Here is a 26,603-nt window from a genome sequence, read left to right as displayed (position 1 = left end):
TTATGATAATTATCTTTTGTATATTTTAGAATTTTTATCTTACTCTGTCTTCTATGCTGATAATGTTTATAAACAATATACATTTTTTGGAAGTTAAAGTGCATTAATTTATTTAGAAATGTAATATTTATGTAATAAAATGAATATATCGTAAAAACATATGTCTTAAATTATTTTTATTAAGCCCAACCATTTAAGTGAGTACGGTCCGAGGCCTGTCCGATCGACTGGAAGGTGGTTCGCCGTACGTCCGTTAAAGACGCAGCTATGAGTGAGAAGGAGAAGCTAACCGGAACAAGGTCGCGCGGTCCTGTACACCCATCTTTAGCACTATTTAGCTTGGCCGAACTCTATGGTCTTATATATCTTCCTAAGGTCCAGACGTACAAATGAAAGATCCAAAATTTGCCCCCGAAATTTGAACCTACAGTGTAATGAATAAAGTTGACTTTTCGTTGTTGGAAAATTGGACAAAACAGCTAAAGCGACTGCTCCAATTGAATATGATTTAAATTTCATCGAAATGAAGAGTTACTACTTATAGGTCCTTGGGCCTTACGAGGATATATTTATTGGTATCTCTAACTATTTAATGAAGTCGGTTTTCCTTATTTAGCTACGGTATAACGCACGTATTTTTAGTTATTCACGCGACATGTTTCTTAGCTTAATGTTAGCATAACTCTAAAATGTCAACAGGAGACCCGTGTGGACCTAATTGCTGTGTTTATTGGATGGTAAGACCAAGATAATTGTAATGTAAGCCTACCTACTGACTTTTTGATATATTCATTATAGAAATGCCCAGGCAATAGGAGCTACTACTAAACGGTTATATAATACTTACTTACACTTACTTACTTCGCTGGCTCAGCGACCCGAAGTGGATCTTGGCCTCCAACACTAGATTGCGCCATTCGTTCCTTTCCTGTGCGATCTGACGCCATTCAGCCGCTTGCATGCCACATAGGTCTTTCTGGACCTCGTCGATCCATCTCGTCGTCGTCGAACATAAATATTAATAAAAAAAATCGTTAAGTATATAATAAATATAAATAACTTATTTGGTGTGAACTGTTGAATACAAGCTTGAGCTATAATACAAATATCTTATTCTAATGCAAGACACCAAAATGGATGCCACTCAGCATATGTCGTTGACTATCATTCTCAGCCATGGCGCAGGGCATTTTCAGGGCAACCAAAAAACGTGGGAGTTGATTTTAAGTATAAATTAACAAAATTTATGTCTATCAATTTTAATTAAATATACCTTCGTGTACAAAATACGTTACGTCTGATTATTGGGCACACGACAAAGCCTGGCCTGTAATACACAGAAATGGAAAGCGTAAGTAGGAAGAAAAAGAAAACAAGTATAATCCTATAAATAACATCATTTATTCACCATAGTGTGTAAGTATGAGATGGCAATTGGTAAGTAAAAAAGTGTTAACAACTTAAATGTCTTTTACTTTTTGCCTTTTGCTTATAGGTTTAACTTGAGATTTATTCTTCGTGTGGGTTCGCCTGTGCTGCCTTAAACCTTCTGAAGTAGAATACGATTTGGTACAAAGTTCGCACGCATATATTTTTCCTTCCACATGTATTTGCAAATGCTTCATTAAGTTATTCTTTTGTGCAAATTGTTTACCGCACACTTCGCAGCAGTGTGGTTTCTCGCCGGTGTGTGTTAGTATGTGAGCATTCAGGCCGTGCTTGTAACTAAATTGTTTGTTACACATGTCGCAGGTGTATGCTCTCTCACCGGTGTGAACTATTTTATGACGTCGCAAACTAGCCTTAGTCGATAGAGTCAAACCGCAAATGTCACAAGCATAAATAGTCCACTTATAATGTATATTCATATGCCTAATTAATTCACCTCTATAGCAGAACACTCTTTGACATTCATCGCAGGTATGACTGACGTGATTTGTTCTAATATGTGCTCTTAAACTTTTTGGATCCGTGAACTTTACTGGACATGATTTGCAGCGAAAATGTCTCAAACCCGTGTGTACCGCCATATGCGAAATGAGGTTTTGTTTTTGAGTATATCTTGCCTTGCATATATCACACGCGAAGGGTTTTTCACCATTATGTGTGCGTTTATGTTTGTTCAAGCTAGACTTGTCTTCAAATCTTTTCTTACATTTTCTACACCAAAAAGGTTTGTCCCCAGTGTGAAATTTCTTATGCAAGTCCAAACGTGATTTAATTTTAAATTGTTTGTTACATATTTCACAAATAAAGTCTTCTCTAGTGTGAGTTTTTTTGTGAATATTTAACCCCACTTCCCGCCTAAACTGTCTGCCACAAGTATCGCAATTGTATGGTGCGTTTTTGTTTCTCGCGCTTGTCCGGAATTTTCGTTCCTTTTTTAGTTTCATGCCATGACCAAGCACCTCATTGATGCAACTCTTTGGTGACGTCACGTACGGACTCCGTTCATTTACAGGAATTTCAAACAGCGGTTCTTGCTTGCAAACATCTAATGTCCGGTTTTCGAGGTCTGAAACGGTTTTGAAGGATTATTTGACAAGATAGAATTATAATAATCACAGATAATTTATTTATAAATACATATGTAATGTATATCTTATTCATGAATGCGCTACAAACCTCAATTAGCTAGTAATCGTTTGTCTATATCCGTCATTTTGACTTATGTATTTGTAAGAAAGGGATATAACATAATTTAACTAAATCAGGCCCATAAAGTTATTTGAATAAGGGGATTAGTAAATAAATAATTTCTAGTAAATGTATAAATAAATGCATATCTGCATGCCAGTTACTTTCGCTCACACATACCTGTCATAAATAACTTGAACTCCTCAATCTCCTCAGTCGGTAAGGGATCAACTAAGCACTCCGTCTTGACTTCCGTAGAGACGTCTGAAAGCAATTCAATCAATCAATGAAAACAATTTCCATATATTATGTCTTTCACAAAACTCGCTTAAAACTTTTTTTAAAATAAGATTTTATTTACGTATGGCCCACTCTGAGCTTACTTAGTTTTAGTACATTCAATTGTAACAAAATAAACTAGTTACTGTCCGATAACTCAGATACCGTCAACTAAAAAAGCCTAGCGCATTTTCCTTATTAATCATTGGGGATAAAGGCAGACCCATCATAACTTACAGCATCAAAAAAATTTGCAAAATACGCACGCACAAGCTCCTCTTGAATAGAGTTACAATCATCTGACTTTTCCGCCTTCGGTGAATCTTCTTCTTCTGAAACAAATGTATATAATATATGTATAATGTGCTACTCATTGCAAGGTATGCATGTGCTATCCATTGCATTGGGACAGCGTGGGGACTATAGCTACTATATAGGTTAAATTATCGAATACCTTTAGACAAGCAATTCTTGTTTATTTATACACATATTTCGGGGATCACAGATTCGGGACTCTAACGATTTCGATGAAATTTACTATACATTTGTATAAAGGTTTTCGGGGGCGATAAATCGATCTAGCTAGATCTTTTCTCAGGGAAAACGCATATTTTTCAGTTTTTATTTGTTTTCCGGTATTTATTTTCTGGTTTACAATATAAGAAAACCTGTGATGCCACTTATTACCAGCCTAGCCAGCATTTTATATGAGCTGTTTCTTTCTACAACTCTACCATCTCAAAAGATCACATTTTATCTATTTTATTATAGATATTTTCAAACACTAGGTATTTACTGTGCCTGTTCTTTGGCCCAGTGATTTATAGATTCATGAGGAACATATAATCCCACCAAAAACATAAATGTAAAAAAGGAGAGCCAAGTTCAATACAAAAATTATGCTTGGCTGTGGGGCTCGCCGCAAAAAGAATGGAGATCTAAATAAGTGCCACTGCCAAGTTCTATGCAAAATCCAAATATGTATTTATAGGAACAAAATAACATTATAAACAAGTATTAAACTCTATTTCTTTGCTTTATTGGATACCTATAACAATTGCTGTTATTTAAAAAAATGTGAGATCTTAAAGTAGGTTAGATTTGACTTGGCCAGTTTTCATTATATCAATCATTTTATATATATTGTAATTCTGATAAAACCTGGCCAAGCCAAATCTAACCTACTTTAAGATCTCATATTTTTTTAAATAACAGCAATTGTTATAGGTATCCAATAAAGCAAAGAAATAGAGTTTAATACTTGTTTATAATGTTATTTTGTTCCTATAAATACATATTTGGATTTTGCATAGAACTTGGCAGTGGCACTTATTTAGATCTCCATTCTTTTTGCGGCGAGCCCCACAGCCAAGCATAATTTTTGTATTGAACTTGGCTCTCCTTTTTTACATTTATGTTTTTGGTGGGATATCAATACTTTTTGTAAAGAAAACTAGGCAGGTATTGAGATTTAATGTTTTTTCTTGTGTTTCCGCTGTATGGTTTTTACTTCTGTTCTTTGTATAATTATGTGGTATCGCGCGCCGCCGACTACACACCGTTGGCCGGTTGTTTAGAGCGTATTAAAAGTTTTTTGTATGGGGACACCACTTATTTTTTGACTAAACTTTATTTTAATATAGCAAATATAATAATACATATATTGGGGTAGTTTCAAATATCTGCTTGTAACGGTTCCAACGCTACAATAAAAAAATATTTTTTTGCATGGGGACCCCCCCTATTTCTTAACTTTTTTTTATTTTTAGATTTTTTCCTACGCTCACACACAATAACCGAGCTGGATTCCAAATTTCATCCTTCTAGGTCATCTGGAAGTAGGTTAGGTTTAGGTACTTATATCAGTCCCAATAAAAAATGGTTTTTTTTGTATGGGGACCCCCCCTACTTTTAAACTTTATTTTATTTTTAGATTTTTTCCTACGGTTACACACAATAACCGAGCTGGATTCCAAATTTCATCCTTCCAGGTCATCTGGAAGTAGGTTAGGTTTAGGTACTTATATGTCAGTCCCAATAAAAAGTGGTTTTTTTGTATGGGGACCCCCCCTATTTTTTAACTTTATTTTGTTTTTAGATTTTTTCCTACGGTTACACACAATAACCAAGCTGGATTCCAAATTTCATCCTTCTAGGTCATCTGGAAGTAGGTTAGGTTTAGGTACTATAAGTCATAAGTCAGTCTTAAAATTTACGACTTTTTGACCTTCATATCTTTATAACCGTTTGAGCTAGCTTCATGAAATTTGGGCTTCTAGATATCCTTATGGATATAATTAAACACACGTAGTTTTATGTGTTTACGTCAAAGATGTTTTGAGTTATAGAAGGGTCAAAAGTGGCACCAAGTGGTTCGTGTAATATTACACTCGGCGCTGGCTAGCCAGTTCCTTTGCTTGAACTTGGCTTGACACGCTGCCGCGTGTCTAGATTAAGAAGAAATCAAGTTTTTACGAATTAATCACCGGTCACGAGACACTATAGTGTTAAAAGGGCTTTCTGTACCCATGTATCTCATGGTGCAATGACAGTTTTATTTATGCAAAACAAGGTTCTGCCCACATCTTCGTTTAAGTGATATGAGGATAATACCTATCTTATGTCCATATGAACAATACCTTTAACATTATGGCACTCTCGTCTTAGACACGACTGCAACTCTTCTTGGCTGCGCTTCACTTGCAGCTTGAAGTCGCTCGCGTCCCGCAGCCGCCCCACGCACACCTCACAGATCCCACACTCATCATCGCTTGGCAGGTAAGTTAACTGAAAGTTAATCATCATAGTGTAAAAAACTACTAATTGTAACTCTAGTGTTGGTGACCTAGTTGAAAGGTGTGGATTGACTTTGAACCACAAGTTTATTAGGTTTTTCACACTACACAATGTTTCATAGTCAAATATTTAAGGAGTGGCTCTTTGTAAGGAATTTTCTAGTTATATTCGTTTACCCGTCTATGTTGGGAAGTGTTGCTTTTATTGTGCAGTATAATAAGATCTTGGGTGATATGACAACTACTACTCTACAAACGATCACAGATGTGTATGGAATTGTACGAAAACAAAATAGCTTGATTATATTCATTCCAATGACGTATATAATGTTATCCAAATAAAATCAACGTTTTAGTTTCAGAGAAAATATCATTATTCCCATACAGCTGAATATCCCTCTGCGTAATATAAAATTATGGTATAGAGTATTCGCACCGCGGGATGGTGTGCGGTCAAAGTTAAAAATCTTAAATTATTTATTAAATAAGTCAGTTTACATGTATCTCGAAACATTCCTTCAGCATATTCGAATAAATTTCAGTTTTGCCCAAACGTGTATATGGTTTCTTCAAGTTTTTTTCAGGAGGCCGCAGCAGGCAACAACGACACCAATTGCTCATGTCCATTGTAATAACAAATGTTAATTTTATTGAATTAGAATGTGAAATAGGGATTTTTTTTTTTTTTATGGCTTTCCCCTCTTATTTTGGCAGGAGGGATTTTGCCAATGACGACGTTTTAAGACGTACCACGCTTATTTACGGTTTACGGTACAATCGTTGACAATCAGTCACATACTGCCTGACAGTCGATGGACAGTCGTGACAGTTGACAACGTTGACAACGACATGACACGGATAAATAGGGTTGTTTTGTAGGGAGAATTATAGCCAAGTCAAAAAATTTCTTTTGTCGGCTATAATTAATTTAGATATTGAGTATTGATGTATGCGTAGAAAATGCACAATATTTTTTTAAATTAAAGAGTGTTGTTAAAACAAATTCTTCGGTGTTTAAAATATTATTTTGTAACTTGGCTGTTAAAACCGGTATAGAATGCCAGAGAGCAGCACTAACGAATTGTAAAAAAAAAATCAATTGTCAATTCAGACGCGTTCGAATATTACTAAATAACTTTAAAAAAGGCATCAAAGCCAAAATAAATTGAATACAAGAAACGATAAACATAAGTTTATTGTTACTTTGGTAAAATAATATTTTTTCAAGTTATAATGAACATATTTTCTTACAATGGTTTTCACAAAAATAACTTTGACTGTCGTAGTCGCAGGAATCTTTATTGTAGAAACCGAACGGTCTCTATTAGTAATGAATTGATTCAATTGATCGAAAATATCGAAATTTGACTTTAAATTTTATTAATATCCTTTATAGCAAATCTTTATAGCCTCATGGCTTTGTTCCTCATAAGACTAAATTTCATGCCTAAAAAGGCGGAAATAATAAAACTAGGACGTTAACGTTACCCAATTAATATTGATATCGATGTATTTGTTGTCAAAATGGAGTTGCTCTCGTGTAGCTGCTGTCTGCTGCGCCCGCCGGAGAAGGGGCTCGCTACGCTGTACAACCATAAAGGCAAAAAGGAGGTGTACTCCGACATGCTCAGAGAATGCTTTAATATAAATGTAGGTATCACAATATACAGAGAGTATGTTTTACAATATTACTCGTCAGGTGCACAAATAACAAGTTCAGTATAAGCCAGCGGTCGGCAACCCGCGGCCCGCCAACCTCTCCCTTGAGGCCCGCGAGCCTCCCTGGGTATTTTGTATGTTTTGGGTGTACTGACGAACGACGATATCTACTAAAGTCACAAATATGACCAAAGTGCGGCCCGCGACATCTTCGTTAACTACTATGTGGGCCTTGGCTGCTAATGCTAAAATGAAATGAAAACATTAATTTTCAGGCAACTATTGGCCCATACTGCCCATAGATAAATACCTTAAAACTAGCATACATATTATTACAAAATATATCTTAAAACTTAAAACACAATTATGGTTGTGATGCAAAGGTCGCTGGTCTAAGCCATTGGTCACTTTGAACGCCACATCTACCGTTTGCTGATATGAACAAAGGCTGATATTGGCTTGTAGCCGCGCGCGTCATTTGACATCTTTGGCGGTCAAATATTTAAGCTTTCAATGATGAGGAACCACTCAATGAAACTTTTTTGCTAGGGACAACCAACAATTAAGAAACCAATACTAATGATAAAGTTAACAAATGTGGCATTCTGTTTATAAATTTGGATTAACTTCTGCATCTACGCTTCCAGGATTCAACTACATGATATTGTAAGATCTTTGAAATTTTGAGAATCTAAGGTGTATTCTCATTTGTCCCTGTTCAACATGATTGCCGCCATACACTAGATGGGGACAGATGGGAATGATTTGTATGGATACACCAATTCCCATCTGTGGCTGGCAAGTACAAATAGGAATACACAAAACCTAAATATGTTTAGTATAAATGGTTTGATATAATGTTAACTTTCAGGTCATCTTAGGAAATGAAAACTATGGAATCTGCGATGTGTGTGTTGGCCGCTTGAGAGAGGCAAATGATTTTAAACTGCAAGTAAAATGTAGTCAGGCAAAGCTCCGTGAGTGTCTGCAAACAGAGTTATCTGACACAAATAAGATAGAGGAAATAACCCTCAAGGAGAAGCATGAAACAGGTAGTTAATTAAATATGTAGGATCAGTTATGTATGTTTATGGTGTTTAAAAAATATCTTTATACTGTCACATTTTGTAGTAGTATGATGCTAAAATAATATTGCAAAAGGATTAAATTTTAAAATTAAAATTATGTTGGAAAAACTTACTTTCGGCAAGACTAACAACCTTTTTGAACACCTCCACCTGAGCTACCAAAGCTTACCAGAAGCATGTTTACATTGTTTACCCTTTTTTACAAGGATATATCAAATGACTTACGTATGTATGTATGCATATATAAACTCTTTATTGTACAAAACACAAATTTATGGCACAAGATAGGCAGTAAAAAGGCGAACTTATCCCTTTAAAGGTTTTCTGCCAGTTAATTACTTATATACTTAAATTGCAAGTAATTCATAGGTCATAGGCTACTGACACTTAACTTTCTTACCTTATTGGTGCAGATGATACCAGCAAGCAGTTGAATATAAAGTTAGAGAAAGCCTGTGGAAGTGAAGCTGTAAGATGTAAGTATTTACCTTTGCCCCTGAATAAACAGTGTATATTTAATATATATATTGTGGTTAAATTATGGTCTTGGGTCGACCCATTCGTTTTTCGTCAAGTTCTTAAATTAGTCCTATTCTGCTTTCGACGATTGTGACGAATGTAGAATGGGTGACGAAAGCAGAATAGGACTAATTTAAGAATGGGACGACCCAAGACAATACCGTGGTTAACATAGCTCTTTTTTCCTCAGGTGAAATAAAATTGGAAAAATCTGATGTTGAGATGCCAGATGGAGAGATAGTATCAGGTAAGAAACCAAGATATCATATTAATATGAGAGGTAACATGTATGACGACAGCGAGACAATTCAAAACTAAACCATGTTAAAGATCTCTCAGCTTGTAAATTATTGATTGACGATTTGTTTTCGTAATTTTTAATCAGATTTACTTCTTCTATAAGTTGAAAAATGATTGTAGGCTGATGTTATGAAATCCTATTTTTACCAACAATTGTGTCCGGGTACAAGGACGGTTAAAGGCGATTTCCAGTAAAGAATTTGTGATATTATTGCGTTTTAAATAAATTAAGAGTATGAAAAGGCCGCTTTGACGCCTCGTTACGAAGCGGTAGAAGTCGGGCGGTATTCAACCTGCCTGACTACTTGAGTGACTCGTTGCGTTACGAGTATAAATATTTTAAAAGTGCTTCGCTTGAAAATGGACTTTCATATATTTCGAAATTTATACATACATATAATATTGCGTTACTTATACGTGAAACATGTTTACGTTACGTTTATGGATTCGAATCCCGGTAAGGACATTTATTCCTAAGTGGCGTGTGGGACTGGGCCGATTTGTGTTAGATAATATTTCTTTTCTATTTCAGTGGCGTTATACGGTGGGGCACCAACGCCGGCGCTTGCTGACGTAACCATCTGCGACTCGCCAGAACCAGCTGCCACGTCCATCGACGCAGCGCATACATGCGACATTTGCCAGAAATCATTCGACCACCAATCAAGGCTCAAAGTCCACCGTCGAATACACACTGGAGAGAAACCGTACTCGTGCAATGTATGCAACAAAAAATTCGCACAAAAAGGCAACTTGAACGCTCACTTCAAATACCACATGGGCGACTTTAAATTTGCCTGTGATAAGTGCGACACGCGATTTACACAAAAATCTCATTGGAGCAAACATATGTTGATACATACCGGTGAAAAACCTCACACGTGCAAGGTGTGCAACAAACAATTTAGACAAAAAGGCAGCTTAAATGTACATTTGAAAATACATTTGAAATCTGAAAGTAATCATCTTGAACCAGGAGAACTGCCAGTATGTAAAAAGGAAACAGTATATAACTCAAATAATCGTTCAAAAGATCTCGCAGAAAAACCCCACACCTGTGATATATGTAAAAAACAATTTGCTGAAAAATGTAACTTAACAGCTCATCTCAAAAATCACACAGGGAATTATCAATTCTCCTGCGATATCTGCGAAAGAAAATTCGCTTCAAAGTCCAGTTTGGACACTCATAAATTTGTTCACATAGGAGGAAAACCGTTCACATGCGAAATATGTCATAAAAAGTATACTACAAAAAGTGTTTTAAAACTACATTCTAAAATTCACTCGGGGGATTATAGCTTTTCTTGTGATGTGTGCAGCAAACGGTTCATACAAAAAGAAGCATTGATAAAACATATGCGCGTACACACTGGTGAAAAACCTTATTCTTGCGATATTTGCCAAAGGAAGTTCTCGTATAAATGCGGCTTAAAGAGTCATTTAATAGTTAGACACGGCCAAGTTCTAGACCGCCCCAATCAACCCGTCCCGTCCTATTCATGTGAAGTATGCAACAAGCAATTCAAATTTAAATCCGCTTTAAAAAGACACGTACAAACACACACAGGGGAAAAGGAATTTAGTTGTGATATTTGCGGGAAACAATTTTCACTAAAGAGTTCTTTAACTAAACACATAGATATACATATGGGGAAAAAGCCACACATGTGCGAAATATGTAGCAAGAGATTCACATTGAAAAGTACTTTAAGAGCTCACAGAGAAACCCATAACGAAGAACGGCCATTCGCCTGCGCAATATGTAGCAAGGCATTCAGACTGAGCAAATGTTTACAAGACCATATGAAAGTGCATGAGGACTTTAAGCAACACTCTTGTGAAGTTTGTGGCCAGCAATTCAGACATAAATCTGCTTTGACAGTTCACATCCGGAGACTCCACCTTAGAGAGAGACCGCATACTTGTGATGTATGTGGGAAGAATTTTCCAGTTCTTGCAGAACTAAAGACGCATTATCGTGTGCACACTGGCGAGAGACCGTACGCTTGCTCTGTTTGTCATAAGAAATTCCATCGGCACGATGGAATCAGGCGACATCTTATACGAGTTCATCATGAGAAACCCACAAAATATATTAAATTAAAAGAGTTTTCAGATAATAGCTAAATTAAAACTGTGTACCGTATATACAGGGTGGAAAGATAAGTCGGGCCCTGGAGGGAAACTATCTAGGGCTCGACTTATCTTTCCACCCTGTATATGTAAATTTTTAATAAGATGTGTATGTAGGATGATGTGCAATTTATACTTAAAAGTGATGTAGTGGTGTAGGTAATACTACACTACTACATTATTACTATTAGATCTCATTACATTGTATATTGTTTATATATACAGGGTGATCAATCTAAATGGGTCAGTATGGAGAAGTCAGAAACTATAAGAGATAGCGAAATCTGTTCTTAGGAACCATGGCTCCGATTTTAGATTTAATAATAATGGCATTCAATTTTTTTTTAAATCTATCATACATAACCGGGATTCGAACATGGTCAATATTCTTGTTGTTTGTTTGTATGGAAACTTTTAAACGATGCGTGATAGGTGGGGGGTGCTCGACCAAATATCATAGAGGGCCCCGAGACAAAACAAAGTACATAAAAAAAAAATCAAAATGGCCGACTTTCTTTTTTTTTCAAGTTGGTCCGAGCGCACTGAGATTCGGCATGCGGCGAGCCTGGGGGCCCAAGATTACAATATCAAAAAAATATTTTTGGAAAAATTCAAAATGGCGGCGGACACGGGCAAAGTAAAATTTTCAAGTAGGATAAGCGAGCCCGAAGGGCGAGCTTCATGCCGGGAGGCCGAAGGCCGACCCCGGTGGAAGGCCGAATGCCCTGAGCCTCCACCCCGACTCCCAAAATGCGAGGCCGAAGGCCGAACTGCGTGAATTCGGTGCTTCCAAGCGTTCTACCAAGTTAACTGTCTTGATGACCGAAGGCACGGCGAAGCGTCGAGGCTTGCGAAGGCCGAAGGCCGAGCTCTGCGTAGGGCCGAAGGCCCGAAGCGTCACACGAGAGGGAAGTTGGAGCGTAAACACGACCCAACACTTTTCCTATTGGGAGTCGCTTTTTGGGCGTCGGGGTGGAGGCTTCGGGCCTTCGGCCCTCCAACGGGGTCGGCCTTCGGCCTCCCGGCCTGAAGCTCACCCTTCAGGCTGGCTTAACCTACTTGGAAATTTGTCTTTGCCCGTGTCCGCCGCCATTTTGGATTTTTCCAAAAATATTTTTTTGACATTGTAATCTTGGGCCTTCAGGCTCGCCGCATGCCAATTCTCAGCGCGCTCGGACCAACTTGAAAAAATTAAAAAAAAAGTCGGCCATTTTGATTTTTTTTAAGGTACTTTGTTTTGTCTCGGGGCCCTCTATGATATTTGGTCGAGCACCCCCCACCTATCACGCATCGTTTAAAAGTTGCCATACAAACAAACAACAAGAATATTGACCATGTTCGAATCCCGGTTATGTATGATAGAATTAAAAAAAAAATTGAATGCCATTATGATTAAATCTAAAATCGAAGCCATGGTTCCTAAGAACAGATTTTGCTATCTCTTATAGTTTCTGACTTCTCCATACTGACCCATTTAGATTGATCACCCTGTATAGATTTAAAAAAAAGTAATTAGACTGCTAATTACTACAACACAATCACCATTAAAACTACGATACAGGTTAACTGGATGGTGTTTAGCAAAAATGAGTCATCCCACATCCATTTTGCAATGAAATGTCAACTTTATGCGTCAATTTTTTGAGTTGACATCTTATTGAAAAATTAATGCGAGTTGACACATTATTGCGTATCAGCATCCAACTTGAAACCATCGATAAGTTTGTAATGTTATAATAATCATAGCCATTTTAACCCAAACATCTGATTGAACATTATTGATTATGGCACTTATAATAGTAATCATTATCGCTTCCAGTCTTCGTTCAAAAGGTGCGACTATTTTGTATCCTCTTAAATATGTGAAAAAATTGACAGTTGGCAAACAAAGTAAGTACCTTTAAATAGGTATCAGTATTTTGAATGTTTCTTATAGTTTCGATCGGTAAGAAATATACGCGCTTTGTTTTAAGTTACTTTTTCAGTGTTGGATATCATACCAACCAAGAATGTGAAACTTAAAAATCAATGTTAAGGTGACAATGACAAGATACTTGTGTATATTATAAAATAAATACAAAAGTGGACAAAAATGTATTATTAACTTTATTTATTTTTAAACTTAGAATAATTATAACTACCCTAAATATGTACATGTAAAGGGTTATATTAATCTGTGCCCATGTCTTGTGTGCCTGCATAAAATAAAAAATAAAATAAAATAAAAAAAACATACATTTTAAAATTAACAGTCTATTTTACATGTGTCCGAGACGGAGCACATTCCAATTTTGTAAAGATATATAAGGCGCTAGTCCTACTCATAGTACCCATCAAACCAAATCGTCCAATTCAAAAAGGCCGTTTTATCGTCTAAATAGTGTTTTGTTTTAAGTTTATAAAATACATATGTATGTTAGTCTGTAAGGTATTTGTAATATGGGCCTTGTTGCCTGAATTAAATTTCTAAATAAAAATAAATAAAATAAAAAAAGAAAATTAATATTAATATTCAACATTTTAAATTAGTATAGCTACAAACCATGATTCTATTACCTTAGAATCTTTCGCTCGTTTGGAGCTCAAAATGGGCACTCGAAGAAATATCGAAAAATGCTCAGTGTAGAAATAATTATTGTTTTGAGTGTTTCATTAGAAACTAATATTATAATCGTAAACGTGTAAGTAACTCTGTCTGTCAGTTACCTCTATAAGCTTAAACCGCTGAACTAATTTAAAATTAAATTAAATCATTTTTATTTCGACCATATAGGATCATAATTTAGGTACATAAAATTATAACAAACAACACACGCAGACGAAGACGCGGGCAGATGCTATTTGGAATTAAATCTTGAGTCTGTAACACTGAGTCAGACGGTATGCAAATAATAAGAAACATTCCCGCCTCGTGCTCTTGGTGCAGGGTCTCTTCTCGCGTAAGTGTGATCCCAGTCGCTCTGATGGCATGCTTCACTGTGCTGCTCGGCGGCAGCAGGAGTGGACTCCATCACTGCAACGCGGAATATAGAAAATGCGTTTTTTGTTAAAACTTTCATTTATGATACTGCCCTCCTAACGATAAGTGCAATAACTAATTTTGAAATCTCAGTCGCTTGTGTGACACATTGTAAGAGAACAAGGTATATTATTTAATGATAATTTAATATGAGTTATTGCACTTATTGTTAGGAGGGCAGGATACAAGACTGTATTTTTTTTTCATCGAGACAATTTTGACAAAACCCAAACTCAATTAGGTTGCATTGTTATATCGCGTTCGACATCCGAACTGCAAAAAATTACGGCTATATAAATAATTTATTGAAAAAAGTACTGTAATGTACAGTGGTTGCTCTGTGTCTATATGTTGCAATGTTTCTCAGCTGTCACAAAGATATGTTGACGACAGGTAAGTGGAATGAGACATCTTAATACTTGCAACATATTAAGAAAATATAATATTAGTTTAGTCCAAGATTTTAATTTCACGGAAAATTTACGACAGCTAATAGGTGGGCATTTTCACTTTACTGTGCAACTTTAACGGCCGGTTAGCAATCGTTACAAAGATGACGGTCAATGTTAAATCCCATACATTTTGTCAGGAATGTAACGGTTAGACGTTACTGAAACACGACTTAACTCGCGCTTTAAAGTACAAGTTAAAAGAAAATGCCCAGGTATAGTCCAACTAATCTTACGAACGTTTAGGTTCCGCATTTTTATGATTTAAATATAGATGACTGATTTTCACAATTGGTTAATGGTAGAAAAATTCACAAGTATCGAGACTATTTAATTTTCTGTGGTGTTGTAATGATGTTCAAAATATACTTTTTTCGATCACTTCAGAGTTAGTTTGGTCTAAATTTATTAAGCCTTTGGCATTACAATGATTTAAAAAGTAAAACATTGTGGTGACTCTCAAATCAGATTGTTAAATTGTACAAATAATGGTTCATGTCATGTCAAAAAATTTCAACTGTCTAGCTATCCCGGTTCGTGACAGACGGACGGACGGACGCACAGCAGAGTCTTAGTAACAGGCTCCCGTTTTACCCTTTGGGTACGGAACTCTAAAAAGCTGAAATAAAACTGAAATAATATGAATTCTTAATTTCTTACCCTTATGTTGTTTTTCATGGATTCGCAAATTACGTTTGTAGCTAGTAGAAAAACTGCAGTGACCACATTTGTAAGGCCTTTCACCAGTATGTCTCCTTTCATGCTCTAATACAGCAAGTTTTTGGTTACAAGTATAGCTACATTTGCTACATTTGTGTATGGGTTTTTGCCTGCAGTCCCTGTAGTCAGTATGTCTCTTTACATGTATCCGTAAGTTAGTCTCCAGATGGGTAGCGAAACTACATAGTCCACATTTATAAGGTTTTTCACTGCTGTGTTTTATTAATTCATGGTTTAGTAACCTTTTGCTTTCTGTAGTAGAATAGGAACATTTGCCACATTTATGTATGACTGTTTGTGTTTGTTCAGCATGCCTTTTTTCATGAATTCGTAAACAGCTTTGATCATGGGTTGCGTAACTACAGTGTTCACATTTGTAAGGTTTTTCTCCTTTGTGTTTAGTTTCATGGATTCGTAACCTTCTTTTTTCTACAGTAGAATAACTACATTTTCCACATTTGTATGGCTTGTCACCAGTATGCGTCAATCCATGCCGTCGTAAATCAGCTTTGCTAAAAGAAGTATAACTGCAAAGATGACATTTGTAAGATATCAGTTTGTTTCCATGCCAAGGTTTGCAGGGCTTTTTGCTTGTACGCCTCGTTTCTTGTATGGGTGAGTTGTGTCTTTTTTTATGGCCTTCAAGACTTCTTTCGTAAGTAGTTGCAAAACTGCAAACATCACATTTATATGGTTTCTCAGTGTGTTTCTTTTCATGTATTTCTACTTTACTTTTATTTTTACGAACATAACTACAATGACGACATTTGTAAGTTGCGCTATGCGTCCTTTCATGTTGTAATAATGCACCTTTGTTGACAGATATGAAACTACATTGACTACATTTGACAGGTTGCTTAATTATTAAGGGTTGCTTAATGTTTCTTAAGTGCATTCTCAAATGCCTACTCAATAAACCTTCACTTTTGGCTGAGTAATCACAGTAGTCACACTTGAGTTTCTCACTGGTGTGTGTCCTTATGTGACTAACTAAAGTAGACTTTCTAGCCGCTGTGTAACTGCAGTGATCACATTGGTAGGTTTTATTAGTAGTAAATATTGTGGGGCTCCCGTTTCGTTCCTGCTGATGATTTTGCACTGCAATTAATATAGGTTATGTTGGTAACATAATAGTTTAGAATTACAAGGATGCAAGACAAGAAGCAAATATAATTAAATTCAATGAAATAGTTATTTAAAAAAGACTTAAAAACTTGTTCACAAAATTGACTGGCATATAAAGTTTTAGTAATAGCAATTCCCAAGCTTTGAGAATAGTATTTCTACTACTGATGTGCCATCAAGAGTATCCAAAACTGCAGAATTTGCACTTAGAAAAGTTTCTGATACTCCTCCCTTGTGTCTTGTAATTTTTTTCTGATATTTCCAAGAACTTATCCAACTATTTTAAATTTATTAAATTGGAAGTGTCAAAACACAAGGCACATTGTTTCCAATAGACTTATCTGATAATACCTGTATCAGAATCATCTTAGCAAATGTTGCAAATTCAATCAATCCAAGTAGCACTAACAAAGATCAGTATGGGTTGTGTAAGTGTGGCTGGCCACACCTGGCGCCTGTTTAGATATTTATTGCGTTACATACATTTGCTACTTTTTTTAGTTGGAAATATATGAACTCGCAATAAACACTAATCAATGTAAACAGACCTCAATGTGAAGGCCAGTACAGTAACCTGCAACCTAACTTACCCTTATTGACCCTAAGCGCCAAGGTTTTATTGTTGTTTTAACACACTATAAATCTGTAAGGGTTATCTTTTACAGTGAGTTCCATTAAAACTGCAAACTTTCAGGAAGCATAGAAATTAGGGTCAATAAGGGTAAGTGAGGTTGTGGGTCACTGTAACTGGCCTTTATAATGCTTAAAAACGACGTATAGTACAACTAAGTGCAGGCAGAATTTCAAAACACCATAAGTACATAGCAAAGCTTGTAATTTACATAATAATAAATAAATGGCTAAAAACTAACCTTTCTGTGCGTAGACACCACGATGCTCCACTAGTATGGGGCCAAGTACGAGTTCGTCTTTCACGGCATGATCGGTGTACAGCCCCGCCGCCGCGGCCGCCTCGCTCACGCCGTCTGCACCATCCTCTGGGTCAGAGGTTTCCTCTTTGATACACACATCAGAGCGTAAACTCTCTTTTATGCAGACCGCCAAACACGAGGTAGCGTCGTTTGTACAGACATCATCCCATGAGGGTTCAGTTTTCACGTGCAACTCCGAGCCTACCGACTCCATTATCAACTTTACTATTGTGGACCTAAACTAAATATAATATGATTTAGCTTTTGGTAATTTAAAGTTTAGAGCATATAGAATGTTTTGTCAGTATCAATAGAAATAACATGTCTATATCTGTGGAAATTACCGAAGCCACAGAATAAATAAGAGTACTGCCAAAACTTGGCACAATATATTTATACTTGGCCTCCGTAAGCACAGCGCTAAGGCGATAAATCATTTAAAAAAAAACAAAACGTCAATGTATGTCAATGACATGGACGCTTTCAATATTTCCGATCGATATGTGGCCCTGTTTTGATTAGAAACTTATGATTTCATAACTACGTTTTAAAGTATGTAGGTTTTGCATAAGTTGTAAATGTCTCCTAATTACCGCAGTGATTAAAGATTTAACTGTAACAAAATGGAGGAGTTGCACTCATGCAGCTGCTGTTTGGTGCGCCCTCCGGAAAAGGGGCTCAAGACTCTGTATAAACACCACGGCAGAACAGAGATATATTACGACATGATCAGAGACTGCTTCGATATTAATGTAAGTTTAACAACTAAAAAAACTGCATTGATATTATTCCTATTAGCCTAAATTGTTATCATTGCGAAATCCTTTGATAATGGTTTATTTGATCAGTCAATTCCTTTAACAACAAATTCTATACCGACATATAAATCTCCTCTGGCATTTTCCACTCAATTCTACTTAAATCGGGCAACTTCAACTTTTTAGCATACCTATTTTTAGGGTTCCGTAACTCAAAAGGAAAAAACGGAACCCTCATAGGATCACTCGTGCGTTTGTCTGTCCGTCTGTCACAGTCTCTTTATTAACATGTTCATATTCACTTGTAACAAACAATGTCTTCTAATAGACATATTAACTTTCCCATGAAATGATGGTCCCTATGACAGTTTCTTCAAGACTCTTTTGAATGGATTTTATTTAAAAGATAATTGAAGAACTAATGCATTTGATTTATTTTTGTTGTGTAAATGTTTTCTGAATGTAACATAAATATCTGCAAACATATGTGACAGCTAGCCCATATAAAAATCGCCTGTCATAGAGACAATCATTGGAAGCTAGAGGTAGATGTAGTGTACGGATGCCTGGCCAGAAGCAAGCTGACTGGTCGATCACATGTCGCATTCATTCAGCCCAATTCCCTGGAGTTGGAGCTGCAGGTTACTGTCCCAGCGGCATTCCCACACTGTTCTCCTCAGATCTTCTTGTTTTTAAGCTAGAGGTAAATATTTTATTTTTATTTTTTTATTTCATAGCCTTGTATCAGAATATGTGTCTTATCGTTTGTTTAATTATTTTTCGTTGGTAAATATTCTGTGTGCCCTTTGGCAAAGGCCTCCCATCTTCTGAAAGGTTTCCCTCTCTTTCTCTTGCCCTCTCTTGGGTACCATAGTGTTGCTGATTTATTCCATTTGTCTTCTCCTCTAATTACATGGCCAGCCCATTTCCACTTAAGTGTTCTTAGTTTTTGCACCACATCTTGGGTCTTTGTAGCTTTCCTGATTATGTTGTGGTCGATTTTATCTATTTTCCTCTTTCCCATCATGCTACGTTCCATGCTTCGTTGGCAAGTACGAAGTTTGGTTTGTTGTGATTTGGTGAGCGCCCAAGTCTGGCATCCGTATGTTAGGATAGGAAGTATGCAGGTATTAAATAGTTTTCCTTTAACTGAGATGTTCATTGTTTTGTCTTTCATTATTTCTCTGAACGACCAGTATCTCTTCCAAGCATGACCTATATGTGTCTCAATTTCTGTACCTGACATATTGTCTATTTTAATTAGTTGGCCTAAATATATTTAGAGGTCAATAAACAATCCATTTTAATATTAACTTGCAGCTAAGTCTAGGAAATGACGAATGTGGGATCTGCGAGGTATGCGTGGGGCGGCTGCGGGATGCAAGTGACTTCAAGCTGCAAGTGCAGCGCAGCCAGGCTGAGCTACGAGCGCGACTCAAGGGAGTGCTCACTGCCAGTAAGATGTTGTGCATATATTATAGAATTTATAGATAATGTTTTAGTACCTAGTAGACAAATGGTAGCCATTAATCCATAACAGAATAGCATTGTCTAGGAACCATTATTAGTATTATTCTATAAGCAGGCAGGCAGTTGTGACAACTGATATTGCCTGTATCCAGTAATCATCAAATATCTCAGAATAATGCAATATTTTAGTATCATGGTTTGTTTTTTGTATATATTTAGACAAATCAAACAATACTACAATATTAAGCTCTTAAGAAATATATTTGGTATTAGAAAAGTCATCTTTTCAGAAGCGCTGGTGGCCTAGCGGTGAGAGCGTGCGACTTGCAATCTGGAGGTCGCGGGTTCAAACCCCGGCTCGTACCAAGAAGTTTTTCGGAACTTATGTACGAAATATCATTTAATATTTACCAGTCGCTTTTCGGTGAAGGAAAACATCGTGAGGAAACCGGACTAATCCCAATAAGGCCTAGTTTACCCTCTGGGTTGGAAGGTCAGATGGCAGTCGCTTTCGTAAAAACTAGTGCCTACGTCAAATCATGGGATTAGTTGTCAAGCGGACCCCAGGCTCTCATGAGCCGTGGCGAAATGCCGGGATAACGCGAGGAAGAAGAAGAAGAAAAGTCATCTTTTCGGCCCAAATTGTATAGAGCATTTAAAATAATCTCCACAAAATTTAATATTTTTCGTGAAAGATAAATTTCCATTCCTGGGGATGATGGTAAACTCCTACTACATACTGGAGCCATCCGTGGAACTGTCTCCGTTTACCAATATTCAACCAACCAACGTGTTTTTGTTGAATAAAGAATTTTGATTTTTTTTTAATTGAATTTGAACCAAGAACCTTTCAGCAATCCAAGGATTCATTGAAGGAAAAAGCGGCAAAGTTCAATTAACTATTTGTGTACATAAGTTCTAAAGAATGCATTGGTATGAGTCGAATTCCCGACTTTTGGTTTAGGAGCCGCTCCTTTTGTCATTTTAAACTCCAACTTGAATGACTACATTTTTTTCGCTACAGGTGACAAGTTGAAAATCAAGCTAGAGAAAGCTTCTGGAGACGTGGCCATAATTCGTGAGTATATTTATGAGTATTATTTTGACGCGCGGTAGTAACAATTGAAATAAAAAGGATTTTCGGCACACAGTGACGATGTCACTTCTGTAATCTTCTGTAATGACATCAATATACATTATTCTTATTTATTTAAATCAATACATATCTAATTAAGTATGTAAATAATAATATGGGGCATTATTTATGAAAAGGGACCTTATTGTCGATGGCGCTTACGCCGCACAGCGGCGCGCGGCATTGTATTTACATCGGAGCATCGTTAATAATGGCGTAAGCGCCATCGACATAGATAACGTCACATAGCACACGAAGTATAGGTACGAGTAATTAAGAGCTTGGTGTCTTAATATTAATATTATGGTTTCAATTCGATTATGGTCATCATAATCACAAGCAACGTACAGTCACCTGCAATAATATGTTCAACAACGAAGGCCGCAAAAATATCTGACACGATCTTATTTGTAGAGCCATAAGAGCGTGTCACATATTTTTGCGGCCTTCGAAGAGTAACATATTATTGCAGGTGACTGTACACACTACACTGACGATGCTTAGTTTGCAATAAAATTAATTATTTTTATTAATGAATATGAATAGAAGGATAGGCCTTACCACGAGCGACTGCGTATTACGTAAACTTGATCCCAGTCGATCTCGCTTGCACTGAATGCGATCGATGCGAGTTGATGCAGTCGCTAACGTAAAAGTCAAAGAGATGGCAACGTAGGTCTTAATTTATTTAAGTAAACGCTCTTGTCAATAGAATGTCACATTACAGTTTTTTGTCTACACAAAATGTTGAGTAAAACTGTGTTTGCAGCAGACGACATCAAGCTGGAAAAGTCAGAGGTGGAGATGGCTGATGGTGAGGTCGTATCAGGTATGTAGGTATACTCATTTTTTGGCAAGAACTCTTCGCCTTAGGCAAGAACTTTGGGACCACACGCTCAATACCCTAATTATACTTCGTTTTTTTAGTATTAGAAATAAGGTAAACAATATTGATGTATCTTTTAATTAAAAAACACATTTGAAAAATAAGTTACGGCAAATATGTAACAATTATTCTAATACGATCATTTAATGTTTTTCTGCTTTCATAAGTAATAGTTACTGATTTTTAAAAAGCGTTTTTCAATTAAAAGACATGTCAAGATCGCTTACCTTCTTTTGAGTTCTTTCTAATGCTAAAAAAACGAACTATAATTCTTGAAAAACAACACAGTAGTTACACAATTAGCCACTTTTTTTTATCCATATACTATAGTTCGTTTTTTTTAGCATTAGAAAGAACTTGAAAGAAGGTAAGCGATCTTGACAAATCTTTTAATTGAAAAACGCTTTTTAAAAATCAGTAACTATTACTTATGATAGTAGAAGTATATAAATGAACGTATTAGATTCATAATTTAATTGTTACATATTTGCCGTAACTTATTTTAAAAATGTGTTTTTCAATTAAAAGACACATCAAGATTGTTTGCCTAATTTCTAATGCTAAAAAACGAACTATACGCTATGACAGTGGTAAACAAGCTTGCGGACCATCTAATGTTAAGCATACACTGCAGCCAAGGCGCTTGGCGATGCTAAAAATTGCGAATGTGTCCAGAGTATTAAAACAAAATTGTTTTAGTGGCAATATACGGCGGGCCGCCAGCGCCCTCCGCGCAACCCGTGCCCACCGCGTCTCGCATCTCGTTCAAGCCGGCGCCCTCCGTCACCAACCTCGACGACTCCGACCCCTCTCCGACTCCGAACCGCGGCACCATACACACCTGCGACATATGCCACAAGTCGTTTGACCACCAAGCCCGACTAAAGGTCCACAGGCGGTCTCACACCGGAGAAAAACCTTACTCGTGCAAAGTGTGCAACAAAAAATTCGCACAAAAGAGCAACTTAAACGCTCATTTCGCATATCACATGGGAGACTACAAATTTTCCTGCGATTTATGCGACACGCGATTCACTCAAAAGTCTCATTGGGTTAAACATATGCTTATACACACTGGCGAGAAACCGTATGCTTGTGATATATGCAATAAAAAATTTAGACAAAAAGGTAATTTAAACGTTCACAAAAAAATTCACTTGAAAAATGATATAGAGCCTGGAGAAATAACTGCGTACAAGAGAGAGTCAGATGAATTCAAAGATCGAGTACCCACTGAATTTTTCACATGTGATATATGCAAAAAACAATTTGCAGAAAAAAGCAACTTGAACGCACATTTAAAAAATCACTCCGGAGATTATCCATTCACTTGCGAAATCTGCGAAAGAAGATTCAATACACAGTCTGCCTTAGATGTTCATAAATTTGATCATACGGGAGGGAAACCTTTTTCATGTGATGAATGCAATAAACAATACACAACGAAAAGTGCTTTAAGACTTCACTCAAGAATTCATACCGGAGATTATAGGTACGCATGCGATGTATGCAGCAAACGATTCATACAGAAAGAGGTCTTAAGGCAACACATGCGTGTGCACACAGGTGAGAAGCCTTACACCTGTGAGATATGCCAAAGGAAGTTTCCATATAGATGTGGCTTAAAGAGTCATTTATTAGTTATACATAATCAAGTCATGAACAACCCCACTAAACCTATTCCGACCTATATATGTGAACACTGCAACAAGCAATTCTCAAATAAACCCGCATTAAAAAGACATGTACTAACACACACTGTGGGAAAACAATTTTGTTGCGATGTTTGTGGCAAACGTTTCGCCATAAAGAGGACTTTAGTTAGACACATGGAGAAACACGCCCAGAAGAAAGACGGAGAGAAGGAACCAGAAGACCCAAAACCATATATGTGTGAAATATGTAGCAAACGGTTTTCACTAAAGAGCACCTTAAGAAATCACAGAGAAATACATAATGAAGAAAGACCCTTTGAGTGTGAAGTGTGTCACAAGAAATTCAGAATGAAAAAGTGTTTGCAAGACCATATGAAAGTGCATGAGGACTTTAAACAACATTCATGTGAAGTTTGCGGCCAGCAATTCAGACATAAGTCTGCCTTGACGGTTCATATCAGACGAATGCACTCAGAAAACAGACCACATATTTGCGATGTGTGTAAAAAGGCTTATCCAGTTCTTGCTGAGTTAAAGGCGCATTATCGGGTGCACACTGGTGAGAGACCGTATGCTTGCGAAGTATGCTACAAGAAATTTCCACGACACGATGGGGTCCGGAGACATCTTATACGAGTTCATCATGAGAAACCTTCAAAATATATTAAATTAAAAGAATTTAATAATCCTAACTAAATTTTAAGATCATTATCATGTTTACTCTTATGAAATACCCTAGGGCCTGCTGATACTAAATACAGCGTTGGAAAACAACTTTTTATGGAGAATAACAGTTTCTATGGTGTCAATAATGACATTGATACTTGGGATTATTGCAACATAGAAAATAATATTTGAAACATGCGAAAGAAACTCAGGTGCATAGATACTTGGCATTTCATATTAACATTTTAAAGGTAGGTTTACAAATCTGTATGGCATGACAGGGATACGTGGAGAAATAAGTGGGAGGTCTTTGCCCAGCAGTGGGACAATATGGGCTCACAATAATAATGCTGGCGGCACCCTAGGTTAGGTTTTTTACAATGTGTTTAGTATTGTTTTTTTTTTACATTTTCATATTTTACTTTTATATCCATATTGTAAAATGCCTAACATAAAATAAAAAGAGAAATAAATAAAAGGATAGTAATGGCATGACAGCTATCGGCCATATTTTATACTAATCGATCCGGTTTTTAATCAGACTCTTGTGTAATATAAGAAAAATATTTATAAGTACACTAGTTAATAAGAAAAAATGTTAAGTTTTACTGGGTATGTAACGACATAAATATAATGTTACATTTTTCATATTGTAATATTTTCAACTCTAAATGTCTTAAGCCTATACTTACCTATATAGGTAGGTATTGCGAGTCTAGTCTATATAAGTAATTTCTAAAACCTTTAAATCGCTTCAATATTAAATTAGTCTACGTCATACAACTATTTAAGTTAAAAATCGGCTTCATGTCTTTTTTTTTTGAAGGACTTAAGCAAGAACTTTTATTATGTTAAAAATATTATTTTATTATTAATCAAATAATAAATGATAATCAAATTATGAGGTACTTCATGCATATTCTTTAAGTACTGTTATTTTAACTACAATGCTACTATTTATTTAAATTGTAAAAGTTATCCTAATTTTAGTATGGTACCACTTGATGGTGAATAAGTGTAAAGTACCTACCCCTAAATTATTTGGCCAAAACTATGAACAATTCGAAGGGTTCTTTGGTACACAATATTGTATTCAATATTTTAATATACATATACAAAATATCTGTAAATCCCTTATCATCTTTCAGTTTGTGCTTTGCCTTCTAATTTTTTCCCATTAGTTTGGTCAAATATAAAAAAATGGATAATAGATATATATATAATAATGTTAGCCATACACTATAAGAACAAATTAAATTACTTTCTATGAGAATATTTTAATTTGTGTTTTTTACCAGAACAATTTTGGAAATTGTCATATACTTGGAAATTTCGACCCATGCCGCCGAATCCATGTGGCCGAGTGGCTCAGGCATCTGTCGCGTATAATGGAGGACGCTGGTTCGATTCCAGCAGAAGCATTGGTCATATTTTCCTTTGTATATGACATATATATATTATATTTCGTTCATGTTAGCGATGGCACAGTTGTCCTAAATAACAATAATAATAACCAGTATTAATAGTATTATTGTCTCCTGGATGACTGGATAGGACATAAAGAACTAGTTGATCCAACTTTATTTACCTAAATCTTATTTAGTAAATACATTTTATTATTTTTGATTTATGAAGTGTACCTACTGTAGTATTAAAGGTTACTTTTATAGGTATACATATGTGGCTTGTAGTTAATAAAATAGTGACATAGATGTAGTATTTTTTTTTACCCTAAACTTTTAAGTTAATTTTATAACTTCTACAGATAGAAAAAAAAGTCTTAGAAACCATTGGCCCTCTTTTTTTAGCGAAAACAGTAAAAAGATGGGCAATGTTTTGATGGTAGGGGAGCCAGAGATGGATGCTAAATTTGGAGCTCTTCGAGCGCCGTAGAGATCTCGACTATTGGAATTTGGAATCGTATGTTCAGATGATAAAAAGTCTGCAGATTTTTATAATTTGAGGGGAGTTGATAGGCAGTGACAAAATCGGGAAGTAGATGGTGGATTTGGTTATTTAGAAACCATGTTATAATTTTACTATTACTTAGGGTCGGTTGCACCAAACTGTTCGTATCGTTAAAGAGTTCGCTAAATTTTTATGTATGGAAAGTTTCATAGTAAAGCGCCGGGGCGCGCCGGCTGACGTTGATCAGTCTGTCAAATGTGGTTGGTGCAACTGGCCCTTAATCTGAAAATTATGTGTACGCATATGGCATTACCAAGCGCGCGGTTATTTTATGCGATAAACGCGATGTGTTAGCCGACCGCACCAAATGTGTAGTTCGGTACGCCCATCTGTTATGGCTTTTATTTGCCGCAATAAAAAAACTTGGCACATTTTTGGTACTTGGCTACATTGATAAAAAGTACAGC

General features: G+C 36.3%; 3 protein-coding genes across 4 annotated transcripts; 1 reads left to right on the top strand and 2 right to left on the bottom strand.

The window, feature by feature from the left end:
* Nucleotides 1-1,412: 1,412 nt before the first annotated feature.
* On the bottom strand, nucleotides 1,413-6,387 carry LOC134676178 (zinc finger protein OZF-like). 2 transcript variants are annotated; one of them, XM_063534496.1, is made up of 5 exons: nucleotides 6,210-6,387; nucleotides 5,556-5,703; nucleotides 3,183-3,248; nucleotides 2,818-2,901; nucleotides 1,413-2,515 (listed from the first exon to the last, which is right to left on the bottom strand). In XM_063534496.1, the coding sequence occupies exons 1-5, from the start codon at nucleotides 6,336-6,338 to the stop codon at nucleotides 1,461-1,463; spliced, it is 1,482 nt and encodes a 493-aa protein (XP_063390566.1). In that variant the 5' UTR covers nucleotides 6,339-6,387; the 3' UTR covers nucleotides 1,413-1,460. The 2 variants fall into 2 exon arrangements, with proteins under 2 accessions (XP_063390566.1, XP_063390567.1); XM_063534497.1 differs by having other exon boundaries at nucleotides 3,183-3,245.
* Nucleotides 6,388-7,089: 702 nt separating this feature from the next.
* LOC134676615 (zinc finger protein 721-like) lies at nucleotides 7,090-25,938 on the top strand. Its single transcript, XM_063535010.1, has 10 exons — nucleotides 7,090-7,361; nucleotides 8,242-8,422; nucleotides 8,872-8,934; nucleotides 9,168-9,224; nucleotides 9,810-11,402; nucleotides 18,262-18,410; nucleotides 19,737-19,872; nucleotides 20,911-20,964; nucleotides 21,791-21,850; nucleotides 22,607-25,938. Exons 1-10 carry the CDS (start codon nucleotides 7,236-7,238, stop codon nucleotides 24,256-24,258), a joined length of 4,071 nt encoding a protein of 1,356 aa, XP_063391080.1. The 5' UTR covers nucleotides 7,090-7,235; the 3' UTR covers nucleotides 24,259-25,938.
* LOC134676188 (zinc finger protein 239-like) lies at nucleotides 13,761-16,817 on the bottom strand. Its single transcript, XM_063534517.1, has 2 exons — nucleotides 15,542-16,817; nucleotides 13,761-14,426 (listed from the first exon to the last, which is right to left on the bottom strand). Exons 1-2 carry the CDS (start codon nucleotides 16,494-16,496, stop codon nucleotides 14,287-14,289), a joined length of 1,095 nt encoding a protein of 364 aa, XP_063390587.1. The 5' UTR covers nucleotides 16,497-16,817; the 3' UTR covers nucleotides 13,761-14,286.
* Nucleotides 25,939-26,603: the final 665 nt, after the last annotated feature.

Source organism: Cydia fagiglandana, chromosome 24 (assembly GCF_963556715.1).
Source record: "Cydia fagiglandana chromosome 24, ilCydFagi1.1, whole genome shotgun sequence".
Classification (NCBI taxonomy): Eukaryota; Metazoa; Arthropoda; class Insecta; order Lepidoptera; family Tortricidae; genus Cydia; species Cydia fagiglandana.
This window is presented reverse-complemented; position numbering and strand designations above follow the sequence as displayed.